Source organism: Hordeum vulgare, chromosome 6H (assembly GCF_904849725.1).
Source record: "Hordeum vulgare subsp. vulgare chromosome 6H, MorexV3_pseudomolecules_assembly, whole genome shotgun sequence".
Classification (NCBI taxonomy): Eukaryota; Viridiplantae; Streptophyta; class Magnoliopsida; order Poales; family Poaceae; genus Hordeum; species Hordeum vulgare.
The window spans coordinates 466,784,623-466,803,060 of NC_058523.1; the positions used below are offsets into that span (position 1 = coordinate 466,784,623).

The 18,438-nt window shown below is 45.8% G+C and overlaps 3 protein-coding genes and 1 pseudogene across 4 annotated transcripts; 1 reads left to right on the forward strand and 3 right to left on the reverse strand.

Annotated features, from left to right (window-relative positions):
• Positions 1-359: 359 nt before the first annotated feature.
• Positions 360-2,463, forward strand: LOC123402580 (annotated as a pseudogene). Its single transcript, XR_006611310.1, has 6 exons — positions 360-534; positions 738-909; positions 1,043-1,581; positions 1,679-1,803; positions 1,936-2,048; positions 2,132-2,463. The product of XR_006611310.1 is annotated as a formate dehydrogenase 2, mitochondrial-like (transcript).
• Positions 2,464-2,582: 119 nt separating this feature from the next.
• Positions 2,583-5,401, reverse strand: LOC123402579 (histidinol-phosphate aminotransferase, chloroplastic-like). Its single transcript, XM_045096505.1, has 9 exons — positions 5,073-5,401; positions 4,748-4,831; positions 4,333-4,487; positions 4,152-4,249; positions 3,929-4,037; positions 3,679-3,836; positions 3,435-3,577; positions 3,204-3,344; positions 2,583-2,993 (listed from the first exon to the last, which is right to left on the reverse strand). The coding sequence occupies exons 1-9, from the start codon at positions 5,316-5,318 to the stop codon at positions 2,859-2,861; spliced, it is 1,269 nt and encodes a 422-aa protein (XP_044952440.1). The 5' UTR covers positions 5,319-5,401; the 3' UTR covers positions 2,583-2,858.
• A 6,159-nt stretch (positions 5,402-11,560) lies between these two features.
• Positions 11,561-12,927, reverse strand: LOC123402582. Its single transcript, XM_045096508.1, has one exon. It carries the CDS (start codon positions 12,337-12,339, stop codon positions 11,758-11,760), a length of 582 nt encoding a protein of 193 aa, XP_044952443.1. The 5' UTR covers positions 12,340-12,927; the 3' UTR covers positions 11,561-11,757.
• Positions 12,928-13,014: 87 nt separating this feature from the next.
• On the reverse strand, positions 13,015-16,539 carry LOC123402581 (ATP synthase subunit O, mitochondrial). The gene is made up of 6 exons (XM_045096507.1): positions 16,300-16,539; positions 16,014-16,067; positions 15,284-15,527; positions 14,722-14,834; positions 13,543-13,629; positions 13,015-13,458 (listed from the first exon to the last, which is right to left on the reverse strand). The coding sequence occupies exons 1-6, from the start codon at positions 16,378-16,380 to the stop codon at positions 13,339-13,341; spliced, it is 699 nt and encodes a 232-aa protein (XP_044952442.1). The 5' UTR covers positions 16,381-16,539; the 3' UTR covers positions 13,015-13,338.
• Between the last annotated feature and the right edge of the window lie 1,899 nt (positions 16,540-18,438).

Here is an 18,438-nt window from a genome sequence, read left to right on the forward strand (position 1 = left end):
CCGTCACCAGTCAGTCCAGATGAAATCTGCGACACGAGTGGGAGACGCCGATGTGACGCGCCGACGCGACGGGACGGCCTTCCTCCCACATCTCTCTGTTCAGCCTTAGCCGCCTGGCCGGCGACGCGCCACTTGCGCGTCCTTTCCCATCACGACGCGTTCGGTCGAGCAAGCAAAGCAGGCTGCCTCTTTCGCCGTCGCGCGGCACGCGGGCCCCCTGCTCCCCCGGCTGCTATTTCTGATTCCGCCCGGCCCAGGTGCACCCGCTCGGCGACCGGCGGGAACGGGGAACCTACAGTGACGAGTCGATTGGTGATGCACGGCTCCTGCGCCGTATATATGTGCACCCGCCTCAGTGTTCGCTTCCCACACAGTCCACTCGCAGCAGCAGCACTGCACCACTACTACCAGTGCGCCAGTCCAGCCGACTTCGAGCTCGACCAGCTTCTTTCGTGACTGTCATCCATGGCCATGAGGAAGGCGACGCATCAGGTGATCCGGGCCTTGGAGCCGTCCCTCACCAGGAGCCTCCATGTAACATCATCGTTTACCCTACTCACTAACTAACCAACCTGTCTAGTGAGTAGATGCGTCCTGACACTTTTGGCAAATGCACGCACACGTGCATTGTCAATCATGTTACGATGGGTCTGCGGCGTCGGGGTGACCGTCTGTTGCTGCATGATGATGGCCGGTTTTCCTGATTGCGTCGCTCTGTGTTTGTCTACCTTCTCCAGGCATCCCCGGGCAGCAAGAAGATCGTGGGCGTGTTCTACAAGGGCGGCGAGCACGCGGGGCAGAACCCCAACTTCGTTGGTTGCGTGGAGAACGCGCTGGGCATCCGCAGCTGGCTCGAGTCGCAGGGCCACCAGTACATCGTCACCGACGACAAGGACGGCCCCAACTGCGGTCAGTCGCCACATACGATATCACCTCCAACTCCAAATTAGATTACCACTAGCGGCGAGGCGAGAGCATTACTACGTTCGTAAGTACACCAAACTAGGAGTATTAACCAAATCATGCACCCTACTCACCACAGAGCTGGAGAAGCACATGGCGGACGCGCACGTGCTCATCACCACGCCGTTCCACCCGGCGTACGTGAGCGCGGACCGGATCAGGCGCGGCAAGAACCTGGAGCTGCTCCTCACGGCGGGGATCGGCTCCGACCACATCGAGCTGCCGGCGGCGGCGGCCGCGGGGCTCCGTCGCCGAGGTCACGGGCAGCAACACGGTGTCGGTGGCGGAGGACCAGCCGATGCGCATCCTCGTCCTCATGCGCAACTTCCTGCCGGGCCACCACCAGGCCATCAGCGGGGAGTGGGACCTCGCCGGGATCGCGCACCGGGCCTACGACCTGGAGGGCAAGACGGTGGGCACCGTAGGCGCCGGCCGCATCGGAAAGCTGCTGCTCCGGCGCCTCAAGCCCTTCGGCTGCAACCTGCTCTACCACGACAGGCTCCGCGTCGACGCCGCGCTCGAGGAGGACCTCGGCGCCGCCTTCGAGGAGGACCTCGACGCCATGCTGCCCAAGTGCGATGTCGTCGTGCTCAACATGCCGCTCACCGAGAAGACAAAGTAAATAACAAATCACCACGACGACAGCCAACTCTCTGCCAGCGTATCTTCGGTCCACGTTGTGATTGCTTCTCTTTCTTTGCTCTTCTTCTTCCAGGGGCATGTTCAACAAGGAGAAGATCGCCAAGATGAAGAAAGGCGTCATCATCGTGAACAATGCTCGTGGAGCGATCATGGACACGCAGGCAGTGGCAGACGCTTGCAAAAGTGGGCACATCGCTGGTAAGAACAGATGAACTCCGGGCCGCCCTCTCTCTCACACACACATTCCTTCTGTAAAGATATACGTACACCCGCCATGCTCATCTTCAAATAACACTAACCAGTTTCTAAAAATCTTTCTGTTGTGATCAGGGTACGGCGGCGACGTGTGGTACCCGCAGCCGGCGCCCAAGGAGCACCCATGGAGGTACATGCCCAACAATGCCATGACCCCTCACATCTCCGGCACCACCATTGACGGCCAGGTCAGTAGCACCACACAGCATGCTCCATGCCTAGCTAGTCGCTATGCTCCATGGCTAACTGGTAAACAAATTATGATGTGCAGCTGAGGTACGCCGCCGGTGTGAAGGACATGCTGGAGAGGTACTTCAAGGGGCAGGACTTCCCGGAGCCCAACTACATTGTCAAGGAAGGCAAGCTCGCCAGCCAGTACCAGTGAGCATCCATCCATCCATGGAGCCGAAGCTGCACGCCTGCACGGATCGTCTTGTGCCAGTTCAGGAAACTAAATAAAGGATGCTTGGTCGTTGCAGTGGCCATCAGCTATAAATGTACACACCAAAATAAAATGGAACAAAAGCTGGTTGCTTTGATTTGCAACCAGCTTCCTTCACTGTATTTGGTTTGAATTATAATAAAGTCAAATTGTTGTGCAAAGGTTGTGTTGAACCTCAAAGAGTGCAGCTCTTCATGGTATTGTACTGACATGAAAACGTTGCAAAAAGTAAGTAGGAGTACATATTTATGCCAACGTCAGAAAGAAGCAACACCAATCAGGAACTCAACCAAGTCTTGCTCTGCACAATAAATTTGCGGAAACAGAGTTTATGGCTAAATGGTTGGACCTACAACACTGGTTAAACATATATATTTTATTGAAAGTTGGTTCACCCTGGTTGCTTTGGAATCTGAAGAATGCACTTTACTAATGTTGGGAGGGAAGCGATGTCTACTTGATAGACTGCATCCAGTGTGCTACAAGCCTAGTAATGGGGACACGCATACTCACTAAGCTCTTCACTGCTTCCATCAAAGTAAATCAAGGCAAATACTCAAAGCTTGAGTGCTTTGAAGCCTTCCATTAGTGCATCAGTGTGCTCAGGCTTTCCAACTGAAATACGGATATAACCCTTAAGTTCCTTCTTGTCATAGTGGCGGATCATCACCCCCATCTTTGCAAGATCCTCCTGCAAATATTTTCCACCAATTCAAGTGAATAAAACTGCATGTCCTGTATTGTTCAACGGGATTTAAATCGCATATATGTTTAGAAGTGTGAATAGCAATGATCGCCAAATATCATCATTTTGTCACCTCAAAATCACAATTAAAGGGGCTATATTATCTCAAGGAAATAAGGCTGAAACTTGGACAGTGCAATAATAAGCAAGCCAGACCTTTATTTTCTTTGCATCTTTTCCTGACGTGACTTCACACAGAATGAAGTTAGCATGACTGGGAAATGGTTTCAGGTAAGGTATTCCTTTGAGAAGATTATACAGCCTCTCCCTCTCTTGTAGTAGCAGGTTTTTCACACTCTTCAAGGATGAAAGGTCCAACAGACGTATTAGCCAAGTTCGAATTTTCAAAATGATGTTACATTTGAATTATCTTTGTGAAAGATGTACCTCCAAATAGACTGGGTTCTCCAAGGCAGCACATGCAGAGACTTCTGCTGCCACAGAAACATTATAAGGCTGCTTGGCCCGCCATAAGTACTCAATAATGCTTAGAGGAAATGCTCCATAACCCACACGAAGCCCAGCTAAACCTGCATCACGGGTAACTCATAAATAAATTTACTTCCTTTTGCTTCTTCATAACACATAAACTTTCTATACACACTAAAACGATAGAACACAAATCACACACCTGCTCGTTTGCTAAATGTTCGGAGAACAATCAGATTATCATGCTTCTTAACCCATGTCATCCTTGATTGAAGGCTCGAAAACTCAACATATGCTTCGTCCAGCACTACAAGTACCGGAAGGTCAAGGATCTTTAAAAGATCCTCATCGTTGATTACACTAACCAAAAAATTTGAAATGATTCTGTAAAATACTGCAATAAACACGATAAGCAAATAAATTAACACGACTGTTGAGTGGCAATGACATACCTGCCATCTGGGTTGTTCGGAGATGTCAAAAATATGCATTTTGGCTTCTCCTGTTCAACCATTTTGACAATGTTTGCAATGTCTAGGGAGAAATCAGGAAGTCTTGGGACTAGAGCAAGGAATGATGAATGGCATATAAAATCAGATTCAGAAATCACATAAATTTAACATATAAAAATCACAGAAGGTTTAATAAATAAAAGACCAAGAGATCATTAGCTACCTTTGATGACAAGTGCAGCATTGACTGAAGCATCAAATTCGTACATGGTAAAAGTTGGAGGGCAATCTACAATTTTATCACCTGGTTCAAGTACACATCTGCATTTCCATTATTGATGGTTACTCAACTTTGAGATGAAGATTTCAACAAAAAACAGGTGCCAGATGAGCTACAAACTAACCTCATAATTAAATCAATTAGCTCATCAGCGCCGCATCCAACAAGTATGTGCTCAGTTTCAAGTCCAGAATCTTCAGCGAGAGCAGCACGCAAGTGGCGGCTTTCAGGATCAGGGTACACATAAGGGAATTTCAAATTTCCTAATGCTGCAGCTACCTGTACAGAAACAGGTATCCATTAGAGACAGAAAAGAGAAGATATGGATTGTCTTGGTACCTTTTTGTTACTCTATAGAGATATGTCATTTTCTGTTACAGGCTGAAAAGCATACATGATACTAGTATGCTACTGTGTTTTAATTGGATTTTAAGACTGCTTCTAAACCAAAGTAGCAATGTTGACGCTGAGATTTTTACTACACGATAGAGGTTATCACTCATTAGAGTAATCCGAATACGGGAATTAGAAGTACACACCTCCGGCGGTGGACCATATGGATTTTCATTGGCGTCCAGCTTGATTATATCCTCTGGTTTACGGCCCAGCCGAGCAGATAGCACCTAGCAAGAGTTCCAATTTTCCAATTTGGTCAAACAACGTCAAGGAATTGCAGATTACAGCTTCGAAACTATATCCAGACAGCTGAGACGCCACGGGAGCTTGGTTTCGAGCATTTCCTTCCAGAAGCGCAAGCACGTCGCCGCGCGACATTTCCACAAGCACCTCGCAAGCGCAGCGAAACGCGGAGCATCTTTCACTGAAAGGTACAGGAGTGTCTAAGCTTTGGACGGATAAGGATACCTCGAAGGGCAGGATGGGCTGGTACGCGGAGAGGCTCCTGAGGTGGCGGCGGATGAAGGAGGCGCCGCTCGGCCGCGGCTCCGCCTCAGCCACCGCCGCCGCCGCCGCCGCGGGCTCCTCTACTGGAGTAGCGGACGCCATGGTGCGGAAGGACACCCTGGACGCCTGGCGGCGCCGCCCCTCTCCGGAGAAGTGGGAAACGGCCGGCGACGGGCTCCTGATGCGGGCTCGGACGGCACAGTCCATCGACGGCGCGGTTGGTTGGTGCCACGGACGGCCGGCCGAGTTCAACAGAGGACGACGGACAAGTGAAAACGATAGGCGGCGTTTCGGCCACGTGAGGGGACAAGTGGCGGAGACCCGACACGTCTGTGTCGCGCTTTGATATTCGTGCTGAGACGGGCGCATTGCCTCTTGCCTGCCTAGTACTCCCTCTGTTTCTAAATATTAATCTTTCTAAATATAAGTTTTTCTAAAAATTTCATTAGAAAACTAATGTATATAAATATATTTTAAAGTATAAATTAACTCATTTTGCTTTGTATGTAGTCTCATAGTAAAATCTCTTAAAAGACTTATATTTCGAAACGAAGGGAGTATATAAGTAGAGCAAAATCTCTAAAAATCTGGGCCGCAAAATTCGTTTGAGGATCCTCTAATCTAAAATAAATTTGTGATATCGGTTTTCCTGCAACACATCTACATATGAAATAAGACCTTGTTTTGTTCCAAATAAGTCACCAACTTATAAGTTGAAAAATGCCAAAAGTGACTTATTTTGCCAAACACACCCAACTTATAAGTCACCCCAACTTATAAGTTATAAGTTGCTCCACCCCAACTTAAAACTTATAAGTCACCTACTTTTGCATGATAGGTGACTTATAAGTCAGATGACAACCAAACAAACGTGACTTATAAGTCCTTGGTTTTAAGTCACCTGACTTATAAGTCACCTAACTTATTGAAACCAAACAGGGCCTAAGTATTGCATACCTAAATCATATATTATTGATCTTATAGATACGCAATAACTATGTTACATCTAGATGTGTCATAGACACATCCTTGTGATATCGTGTACGACACGACATAATAGATGTACTAAAATGATATTGTAAATATAAAACAAAGTTTGAGCCGAGATAGTTCACCACCGGAGTTCATCATACATTCAAAATATAAAAACATAGATCAAACTGATGTAGACCTAGGGATGGTCGGCACGTCGAGGTAGAACTCCTGCGCTGACCTCCGGTAAACGTTGGCGAACTCGTACCCTTTCTTCGTCGCCGCGAGCCATTCGACGCCATTTTCTCCGGCCACCACTCTGTACTGCGCGGCATGGAGCTCCTCCTCCGCCTCGCGACACCTCTTGTTGTTTGGTCCAAGAGCATCGTCGACCTTGAAGAAGCGAGCCCACATGCCCCCGGCCATCGTTGCGAGTTGCGTTTGCATGTCTGCTTCGAGCACCACGGCTCGACGACGAGCCGGATGAAGCTGTCGGCCTTTGCGTCGTGTCGGCACCGCACAGATAGCCACGGCTCCATGCCCACGAGCTCCATCGACCATGGATTTGCGAGAGATGAAAGTTGCCACGCGGAAACGATCGTTGTAGAAATGGAATGGCCGACAATTGTGGCGGAGAGGGCAGGGAATATGAAGGATGAAAACCCTAAGACGCTCGTTGTCTAATAAACATAGCGGAGGAGGGGGGGGTATACGAGTCACATATATATTTTAGACGGGTTGGGCCATTTCTAACGGATCTCGTAATAGGGACCGGTTCCTTCATTGGTCCGATCGTTTCGACGCCGGGGTGGAGGGGAGCTCCTAGTCAGGGTTGCACGCGCCCATTAACAGCCCAGCACCTACAGCGTCGTTGGCCTGGGCCGACCGAGTAGCAAGCTTGCGAGATGTTCCGTTTTTTTTGTTTTTTTCTGTCGATGCAGTAGGAAAAAAACCGCCTAGGTTTTCTATTTGTTACGGAAATAAAAATATAGAATCAAAAAGGTTTACAATTTAAAGAAAAAGGTTCATTCATTTGAAAAAACATCATATCTTTAAAAAATGTTCATCAATTTTGAGAGAAGTTCATTCAAATTGAAAAAAAGCATCCAATTTGGACAAAGATCATTAAATTTTTAAAAAGTTCATAGAAGTTCAAAAAAGTTCATGTATTTTTTTAAAAAGTTCATAAATCTTATAAAAGTTCTTCAATTTTGACATTTTTAAAAAGATGTTCATCAATTTCTTAAAAAATCATAAGTATTCAAAAAAGTTAATCGAATTTAAAGGTTCATCGATTTTAAAGAAAAGCTCATCATTTTTAAAAAATATTAAAAATATTTGTTGAAATTCATAAAATCATCAATATTCAAAAATATCAAAAAGAAAAGTTCGCCATCCGGTGTCTAAAAGGATCGGCCCATTGAATAACGCTACAGGCATCGGTTAACAAAATGCACGTTAACAGACGCCCGACGCGTGAAATAAGGAATGCCGGGATGGGGCGCGTGCGTCGTCGACTTGCCGGCGTCGGCACCGATGAGGTGCGAGCGTCCGGGCGCGCGGTTTACGAAGGATTCTGGCTGCCGCGACCGCGAGGATCTCCTCGGCCAAGGCGACCCGCGGCGCACTTGACGAGGGATTCTTTCTGCATGCGACCGCGGGCATCTCCTAGGCCGAGGCGACGCACTATTCGGCCTACGGCGCAGTCGCAGCGGGACCGAAGCCGTGCCCGTGCAGCGGAGCCGCACGTGCAGTGCAGTGCAGTGCAGTGCAGTGCAGGTGGCCCTGAACGCAGGTCCAGTTGCTCATCCATCTTCCGTGCCAAAGTCGCCACACGCGTACGCCTGATATCTCATATCGCGGCTGCTTTAGAGTAGAAGCAGAGCGCGGCGGTCGTCAGAGGATTCAGGCGTGTCGGTTTTGCGTGACTTGATCTGTACGTACCCCTCGTCCCGGCCCGTGGAGCTGGCAGGCAACGAGCAACCAATCATCAGCTGCACAGCTACCCGCAAACCAACTTAGGTGACCTTTGTTTGGGCTGCAGCTTCTGATTCTCAGATTCTAGGTCTTCTAAAATCAGAATCGCAAACAAACACCAGATTCCTATCTAGCTTTCTAGAATCTGATTCTAAAACTGCACTAGCACGCAAGCAAATTCAGAAGCAGTGATTTTGGTGATTTCATAGATTCTACAGCTTCCCACAAAAGAAAATGATTCGTTTTGAGCATTTGCCCCCATTTCCAGTCAAAATTACAATAGAACTGCCACCGCTAAAATTCGTTGCCCATGTCCCTCTCGTTCTTCTCCACCTGACCTCTTTCCATCCCGAGCGAACAGAGCAGGGAATCCGGCAGATCCACCTACGCTGCTCCTGTTGCTGCCCAGAGGACGGATCCGTGTGCCTCGGCCCCTCCCCTACCTCCAGCAAGCATCCTCCGTCCGATGCCCGAGCTTCATTTGTACCATCACCCTTGGAGACTAGCTCAGAACTAGATTCATCGCTCCTCCCATACTCCGGACCTGAGCCCATTGCGTCGCCGCCTCTGATGTCCCAATGCGCCGCCCACCCGAGCTCTCACTGGACTGCATCGGAGGTCCATCTTGGCCCCCGACTCCACCTGCGCCCACCCCTCTCCAGCGCCATGTGCTCCCCACTTCCATGATCTGCCCTGCTCTTAGTTTTCTGAATTATTCAACGTATGTGATTACATCAATAGGTTTCTGAGTTTTGTGATTGACCATTTGTGCATTCGGGGTGTTGCGGGCATTTCACAACACACCGGGTTCTCCTAAATCGGGGTAAACAAACGGTCTGCTTCTGATTCTGAGAATCTGCAGCTGTAGCTGATTTTAGGAATCCAAGCCATAGTTGATTCTCAAGAATCTATAGCTCAAACAAAGGGGGCCTTATAGTTGGATAGCTAAAAGGACAGTGATATTCTCAGCTCATCAGGCCTTAAGACTTGATGCTTGCATTATTTCGAATTTTATTTCAGGATTTTTAGCGATATGTTTTTAATAAGAGGAGACATTTTCGTCGATAACGAGACGTCTATGATGACTTTGTAAATCTTAAAATGATATATCGGTACAGTCTCTTAAAGTTATTCGTAGGGATAGAATGTGCATCTATATTGTGTTAAAAAAAAACTGAGCATCTATAGAATGGAAGTCGGTGTCACGTATGGTGTCATGAACCTCCCGGCCAATTGACCGATGCCGACCGCGGGAACGACGTGCGGTGTAGGTGCACGACGACACGTACGTACGGGCAGGCGTACTACCAGGTAGGCAAAGCATGCACCCAAACCAAGTAACAACACGAGGTAGTTACACGACGGTTTCCTCCGCCAAGGCTCAGGTTCCTTGAACGAATCCAGACTACTCCCTCCGTTTTTAAATATAAGTTTTTTTTAGAGATCTCACTAAGTAACTACATATGAAGTAAAAATAAATAAATATACATTTTAAAATATGTCTATATACATTCGTATGTAGACTTAAAGTGAAACCTCTTCAAAGACTTATATTTAGGAACGAAGAGAGTATTTCTCAAGGTAAATGTTTAGGGCCGGGGTTCGGCCGGTTCGCGCGACACGCTCGCCCAAATGTTCATGAAAATCACCCTTTGAGCAACACGTGTGTATGTCGTGGGTCTTGCATAATCGATCTTTGTTCTATTCTTATCGTTCTTTTTCTTCTACTTTCAGTCGGGACTCCACATCTATGATTTTTCTCTCCTTTCCGCTGTTCACGAACCACTGCAAGTTCTCCTCGCCGACGACCGCCATCATTGCTGCCATTTTCCCGCTACTGCTCGCCGGCCACCGGTCCAGACCACGCTCATCCCTCGGCTACCCCATGCGTTTGTCCTAAGACTGCAACTCACCCGTCGGGCGGTTCCAGCTCACGGCCACCGTGGCGCACGACGGCAGTGCTGCAACCGGCACCCATCGAGTTTTCGCCCCGACCAGGACTCCTTTTGCTACAAGCACCATGCATAGGTGTCTCGTTCTGCTATAAGACATAGCCGACATCGATTTTTTTTCTACAACCATGTTATCTTTGGCTACAACCAGCACTTAATTTTGCTACAACGCATCATCGGTGTCGGCAGTTCGAGGACGTCAGCGCTTCCTCGACGGACACCTCCCTGTTGCAAGCACCATTTGTGATGCTACAACATGCATCTCATTTTGCTACAACCACGTGGGATTTTTCCTACAGCGCATCGTCGGCGTCGATTTTTTTGCTACAACCACGCCCGCTTTTTGCTACAACCCGCATTTTATTTTGCTACCACGCATCACCGACATCGGGTTTTTTGCTACAACCAGCATTGCCATTTGCTACTATGCACCACCGACGGCGGAGAAAGAGATACGATCGGCAAGTTTGTTTTTGCTAGGACCGGCGGTGATTTTTGCTGGGACCGGCGGTGATTTTTGCGGCTCGTGTGCCCATACGTGGGGGATGCTCGAGAGCATGGGGTGAAGCCAACGACGAAAATGGTCGACGGGGGCTGCACCCGGCGACTAGGACATCTGGCGAGGACGGCGACCAGCGGCGAGAACGGCTGGCGAGAGGCGGCGACTGACGAAGGACCGTTCGACGGGGAGCGAGGGTGGCGGGTGCCACTGCGCGCGTTGACTCGCATGCGTTGGTGAGTGGTTGGGGACGAGAGAGGGGGATCTGACGGCTAAGGATGGTCAGATCTAGCAAGGAGGGTGTAACCGATGCATATCACTATCTATTTCTTAATCATACCTGCTAGTCTTACTGGAGAAAGACTTAGTTAAGGCCCTGTTTGGATACATTCAGATTATATAATCCGGTTTTTATAATCTATTATGTCTCCAAACATGACAGATTATATTGCAGTTTATAAAAACTAGATGACCAGATTATTAAAAATTCATAATCTACTCTACCCCAGCTAAAATCAGATTATGGATTACTAATGACCCATCATCCTTGGAAACTTGGAGATAATTACCTACTGCCACCGTCATCGTCCTCCAAACATGCCCATCTAGATTATTACCTTTGCAGTTAAAAAACAGAGGACATACATGTCATTGTACAATATAAAACCTGGATTACGGTTTATATAATCTGGCCTCCAAACATGCCCACCTAGATTATTTTTATAAACCAGATTATATAATCTATCTTCATAATATAATCTATCTTCATAATCCAGATTATTATAATCTATTATGATTTCAAACAGGGCCTAAATACTGGTCGATACTATATCCATGAAATTATTAAGATTCATGATTTTTTTCAGTTTTTTTATTTTCCTTTCTTACGTGTAATATAACTTGACTGAGACTCCGTTTTAGAAAGAAAATAAATAAATAAACTAAAACCTGATTAATCTAAGTTGACTGAGACCTAGCCACAGCATTTGTTGATTGCTCTTTCAGCCTCCCCGTGCCTCTGCAGTGCGTAAACTAAAACCCACTGCTTGTTATTCAACATTGCTCCTTTGATTGATAGGTGTACCATGATTTGATAACATATGTACAGTAAGGAATCATGAGTGCACGGACCAAATGAAGTAGCTACTCCGGATAAAAATAAAGTCCTTGGCCGGACGGAAAAGTAGAAACCTCATTTAGAAACTGCAATGCAAGCCGTTTGCATCAAACTGCATCGCCGTTGCCCCTAATCGCGCACTCTCTCTAGGACTACCGGCAAGCTCAAGCCTGCGTACATCCGATCCTCCGCCGACACCGGGCCCCCCTGCTCCGTCCGGCCCCAGAAGCTCCCGAACCAGAAGAGCCCCTCCTGCTCCACCAGCGCCTCCCACACGCCGTCGTCGTCGTCGTTGACGGCGAAGCACCTCTGCTCCTTCCAGCCGCCATCGTCGTCGTCCATGGCGAAGCATTTCTCTTTCCAGCTATCGCCGGCGTCGCTGCCGCTGCACTGCCCTCCGTTGATGTTCCTGAACGTGGCCCCGAAATCGCCGTCCAGCAGCTCCTCGAGGCGCCTCATGCCGGACGACGACGAGGCCATGCTGCTGCTTCTGGAGAGCCTCTTGGCGGCGGCGGCGGATGGCGATCTCCTCCTCCTCCTCCTCCTCCTGTGCCATCGCCTGAGGATGACCCTCTTCGACTTGACCACCACGTTCCGGGGCAGCCGGACGAAGAGGAACACGGTGATCTGCAGCACCAGGCACGGGCAGCAGCAGCACACCACCACGCAGTCCATGGCCACCAGGCCGGCCTCCGCCGCCGCACACGACATCGGTGGCGGTGGCGGGCCAGAGACGATCGACGGAGAGGATGAGGAGGACAGGGAGAGGGCATGAATGGAGGAACGGGTGAGCTGCTAGAGAGCTTGGCTACTTTGCTAGCCTAACTGCATGGCTTGCTCGGAAGAGTGAGGCAGAGGCTTTGGGTTGCTTGGGCCGCTCCAGTGACTTGAGGGGTCGACCTCGTTGATTCTTCCAAGCCAACTCATGCCACCCCGCTTATTAGGCCAAGCTAGCTAGCAAGTTTGGTCTACGCATCAAGGAAGCCAGCGGCACGCGTCGGGGGCAACCACGCGTATTATGTGAGTGCATCACGTGCTGTCTTGTGTGTTTGTGTTCGTGTCGATTAGTTAACGGATTTGTGTGTGTCGTGGAACAGAAAGGGTGCGGTTTCAGGGCCATTCTTGGACACTTGGACTAGTCGAGTACAGTAGTTGCCAGTTGCAAAGAACCGACATACAACATGAGAAATGTGACGGTTTCAGTCCTCAACTAGCAGCAGGCAAACTTTCCCCTTTTTAGATGATGAAGTCGACACCATTCCAGGAGCCCTGATCGCTATGGTTGTGCAAGGAAAAACTAGATAGGTTCATTTCAAGTGTACGGGGTGTTAGATATGATCCCGTATTTAACATATCTGATAGGCTCGGCCAAAGCTCATGGGAAAATGCAGTGAAATGTACTGTCATCGTATTATTTCATACCGACACTGAATACGAGGGGAAAATAGCACTTCAAAGGAAAATTACAGACACTTGAATTAAAAACTTTCCATGACCTCTCCTCATGTTTTTATCCATGTTTTTCGGTAGAAATGAAATTAAAGATTGTTCGGCGGGCTTCTTCCTAACCCACAAGACAAAATAAAACAGAGTGCCGTTCTCTTGTAAAGGAAAGCTTTTATTTCAAGACCACATCGAAGAAGCAGACATGAGGGAACCTTCAACAGCGCTGCCACTGCACTCTGGTGTTGCTTTTGATCCGAAAGGCAGTTACATGTCAAGGGGTTGCCTCAAGAACGACTCCATTTGCTTCGCCCTAGTCCTGATCGACATGTCAAACACCCTCTGCCCAAATTCAATCACCAGTCCTCCCATGATACTCTGGTCAATCTGCAAATTAAGCACAATTTGAAAATTGTTCAATACTACTTGACGCCTCACATGCTAGAGATAACTTGTGGATCAAGGGCGTACCTTTTGTTCAACCAAGATGGTTTTGTTTTTCCCAAGGATATCTCGCAAGGTCTCCTTAAGTTCTTTCTCCTCCTTCTCAGGAAGTGCCTAACAGCACAAAACAGAGAAGTCAGCAACCAAAATCGAACTATTTTCAATTCAGACAGGATCTACAACAGAAGTTGCAGACAGAATGCATCCACGCATTGAGAAACCAACTAAAAAAATGTGTGACAAGTTTTCCACAACTTGTCAAGGTAATAGATCCTCGCTAGCATATGGCATGAATTCTAAGATGTTAAGAGTTTTCTCCGACAGAGCTTGTCAAATGAAAACGTTCCAACTCAATCAGCATATGGCAGGAATTCTAAGATAAGCCTGCTAAGAGAACTTCAAGTGAAAGCAAGTACAAATGTTCCAACTCAATGAACTAAAAGACATGCTACTGCCATAACAAATAATTTCAGAACAATTCAGCTCAACTTTAAAGTTTCAAGGAATGAATTTTAGTTCATGCAGGTAATTTCTAGAATATTAACTGCATTTAAACATGTTTGCAACAAAAAATCTTAGTTTTATCTCTATGATTACTAAACCCCCAAAGGCAGCAATTTGTTAGTTCACTGGATCATGCTATATTATTAGGCACATGAAAGGAGAGCAAAAAGACCTAACAAGCATTTTAGTTGCAGTTGGTTTCTGTTGGTGCAGAGCAGAAGGCAACACTTACTTTCAGCTTGAAAGAATAGACTATGGCTAACTACAGGGACATATCAACAAGACAACAGTAGTAAACCAGGAATGCACCAAGGACTTTATAATAAATTAATATACGAAAGAAAACGTCAACTGGTCATTTCATGTTAACAATAATCAAGGTAAGGCTAATCATATGCAACATGCCACATGCATCAAACCTCCCTTTTATACGTTAAAGTGAACAGTGAGAAATTCGATCGGCATCAAACACACAGTGCTCCTACTAGCAAGAGACAATAAATAGTGGGATATCAGGTTATCAACTTACAACAACAGCCCTGACAACAGACAGCTGTTATCAAGAATCAAGGTAACGTTAATCATATGCGCGTGTATCAAACTTCCCTTTAGTGAACAATGAGAAATTCAAACAGCATCAAACACATAATGCTCCTACTAGCAAGAGACAATAAACAGTGGGATGTCAGGTTATCAACTTACAACAACAGTCCTGACAACAACTTTCACCTCCCCCCTGTGTGCCATGGTCAAATCAACAAATCTCTCCGCAATGCGTTCAACAAATTTCAGTCTTCCATTGGACGCCAGTACAGCTTCACATAAAAGAATAAATTAGACACTAGTAAAATTCCTTAGAACTAAGTTCTCTAAGTTCTAGACTCTAGGCATATCATCACTTATCAGTGATACAGTGTCCTTAATTCGAAAGAAACTCCTGCGATCGATACTTAAAGTAGGTTGTTAACTAACACAACTGAAAACAACATATCATACAGATAAGAAAAATGCAAATGGTGTTGCTTTGTATTGAAAATATTACTGCAAAAGAAAGCAAACTGTTGACAAAGCAAGCAACTATTTTTTTGCGGGAACAAAGCAAGCAACGTTGGAACCAAAAGAACTAGAAATAGTCCGATGCATTTGGATTGGTACGTCAGTAATGCACATGCTGCAAAGAACTAGTATAACTTAGTGTCTCTTATTATGAGCCCCTACGATGAACTTCATTAGATACACGAGGTTGAGTTGGTTGGAAGCATACACAAGAAATTCTGTGTGATGTCAGAAAACTTGGCTTCAGCGAATATTTCTGTTACAGCCTTCACCCTGGTTGCTTTTGGCACTGATGAGTCCTTTATGAATTGAGAAAACATAGGGCTCTTCTTGACTGCCCCTACAACATCGCCAATCTCGGATTCAACTTTTTCCAACGAATTTGCGTTGGCTGCTGCAAGGAACAATGCACTAGCGTAGTTGCCGGTGCCACCATACAGAGCTTTTGGAACCTATTATGGCATAAGAACAAAACTAAGTACAAAACAACAGATAAAGCAAACAGATTATGTGAGACATAAGACAAGACAATACATCCATCAATGGCATGAACCTTTTTGTGCTGCGACTGATCCACTAAACAAATGCAACATGAACAATCTGTCTTTGCTGAGTAAACTAACTTGCAAATTGCTAACTTGAGTGATCATTGCAGTATGTGATAGCAACAAGCAAGGTCACACTCCAATAGAATATGAAATAGTTTGAAATCAGTAAAGGCTAGGTTTCTCAAAATCAGGGCATTTTGGCCATAATGACATAAACAGCTGCATGATTCATATGGTCCTTGATAAGTTGACCAGATCGTCAGAGTAGTCTGCGTCACTCACAACAAACACATATAGATATCTCGCGATCCTAAACTAGTACAGTACATCCGCAGACCACAACACAACGACAAGGGCAATAATCAAACCAAATGCTTGATCTCGAGTTACCTTGATCTTGTTCTCCGCAGGCTTATCCACCTGCGTCGCAAGCCCCCTTGATACCTGCATCAGAACTAGCACGTCAAACCCCGCGGACTATAAGAAAAACACATGGAAATCGATTCGACGGGACGAAAGATTAAAGTCTACGGGCGAGACCATCCAAGGATGTCAGGAACCACGAGGAGAACCTAGATCGGCTAAGGGGACCGGCGGGGGTACCGAAATCTGAGGGAAATGGCATCTTCTGCTTAATAAGCCAAACAAAGCGGGGGGCGAGGAAGGGGATCGGGACCTGAGCGACGGCCGCGGATTCGGTGGCCGCGAGGCGGGCTTGGAGGAGCGGGAGGCCGGATCTGAGGTGCCGCGCCGCCATTTCCGGTTCGTTCCGCGGTGGTGGAGAGCGAAACCTAGGAGGAGGAGATCGGGTCGGGGAGGAGGAAGAGACGAGGCTGCCTGCGGGTCTCGTAGGATGGGGAAGGAAAAGGTGGGGGCGATGCGCAGTGGAGCGCCTGGCCACAACACTCCCCGGAGCGGACCAACGATACAGAGCCCTTCAGGCCCTGGTACCAATTAGGCCTCTGGTGGGCTTCGTCAAAGCTACTTATTTCTTTTTCTGAACGCCCTTTGCGAGACTAATCCTTGGCACCAGGTCTATTTCTCGCCGTTGCGACGCTTACCTCAGTCTCGTCTCTGGCGCGGTGCTACTGGGCTAACTTAGTACTGTGTACTATAGCTGCGGCATGGGTTTCCTTTATCGGTTTCACTGTTTGCATGTGTTTTCTTTCTTATTTCCCATTTTTATTCTTTTTTTTTCTTGCTGTTTTATATGTTTCTGTCTCTAGTTTTCATCGGTTTTCTTTTGGGTTTTACCTTTTTTACTTTTAGTTTTTTAATATATTTTTCTCATACACATTTTGCATCTTCCATGTGCATTCAGAATAATTTTTATACGTGTTACATCTTTAAAATATATGTTTTGATATCTACTTTTTAATACACATTGTACATTTCGTATACATCTTAAAAATTGTTTATATACGTGTTTGAAATTTTCAGGTACATGATTAATATGTTTTCAAAATTGTGTTTTTGAACATTTTGTGGAATACTTGTTAAACATTTTTCAAGCATGCATTGAAATAATTTTCAATACACATAAAAACATTTTTCTGAATGGTATTACACATTTTTTAAAACTAATTGAACATTTTTATTTGGTGCATAATAAAATTAAAAAATGTTTAAAGCATATTTTTAAATGTGTGAACATTTTTGAAATTTAACGTACATTTTTTGGATGATATTTAATTCTTATTGTATTGTAATAGCATTTTTCTTACGTCGCATAAACGATTTTTGAAAATGTCACTTACATTCTTTTTTCTTTAAAACGTGATTTCTCATGGCTGCATAAGAACTCGGATTTATGGATGATACCTAGTTATTATCAGATATTTTAACCAGAATTTTCCACTTGACTATTCAAACTTCTACTTCTAACCTTTTTTTTGCGGGAATTACTTCTAACTTTACTTTGATTCCATGGCTGCATAAGAACTCGGATTGAGGTGATTCAGAAACTAAAATTCTTCGCCTCAACGAGACCAACAACTATTATGTTGAGCACTTTCTCATTTGAAGACATCTTAAAGTTGAATCCATTACTTGATGTCAAACATAGACTCAGTTGAATTTGTCGTAACTTTCGTATCTTAGTTTTGTTTTGGATCATCTTCGTATCTAATTTGACTGTTTTGAGAAGGGTCATCTAACCGTAGTTTTTTCTATATTTTCAAGTCATTCTTTGAGATCGTGTCACTTTTAAGCATCGAAACACACCCGATCCTTTCTTTTGCGAGCCAACAATCGCATGTGTTGATTGACCCGTAGAGCGGTGTCATATTCACTTTGCGCTCGACGGTCATGATCATCGGTCGTTGTGGCTGTTAAATAGCGCATTAGCACACCTCGATCGTCGATTCGTTGTGTCAGGAAACATGGTATGGTGTGTACGATCATCAATTGTTAGTTTCATCGTATAGACCGTCTACTGCATCTAGATGAATTAATTTCTGCATGCATGTGCGAGTAGAAGGGGGGATAATCAAAAGAGTGTACTCTCTATCTCGACTCGACAACGTTATGGTGTTCCTTCATGAAAGTAGCCGGCTGTGGAAGTATGTATTTTGATATCTACTTTTTAAATACACATTGTACATTTTGTATACAACTAAAACATTATTTATATACATGTCTGGATATTTTCAAGTATATGATTAATGTTTCTTAAAATTCATGTTTTCGAACACTATCTAGACTACTTGTTAAACATTTTTCAAGCATACAATGAAAAAAAATACACAGTAAAACATTTTTCTGAATGGTATGACACAAACATTTTAAACTACTAGAACATTTTTGTACATTGCAA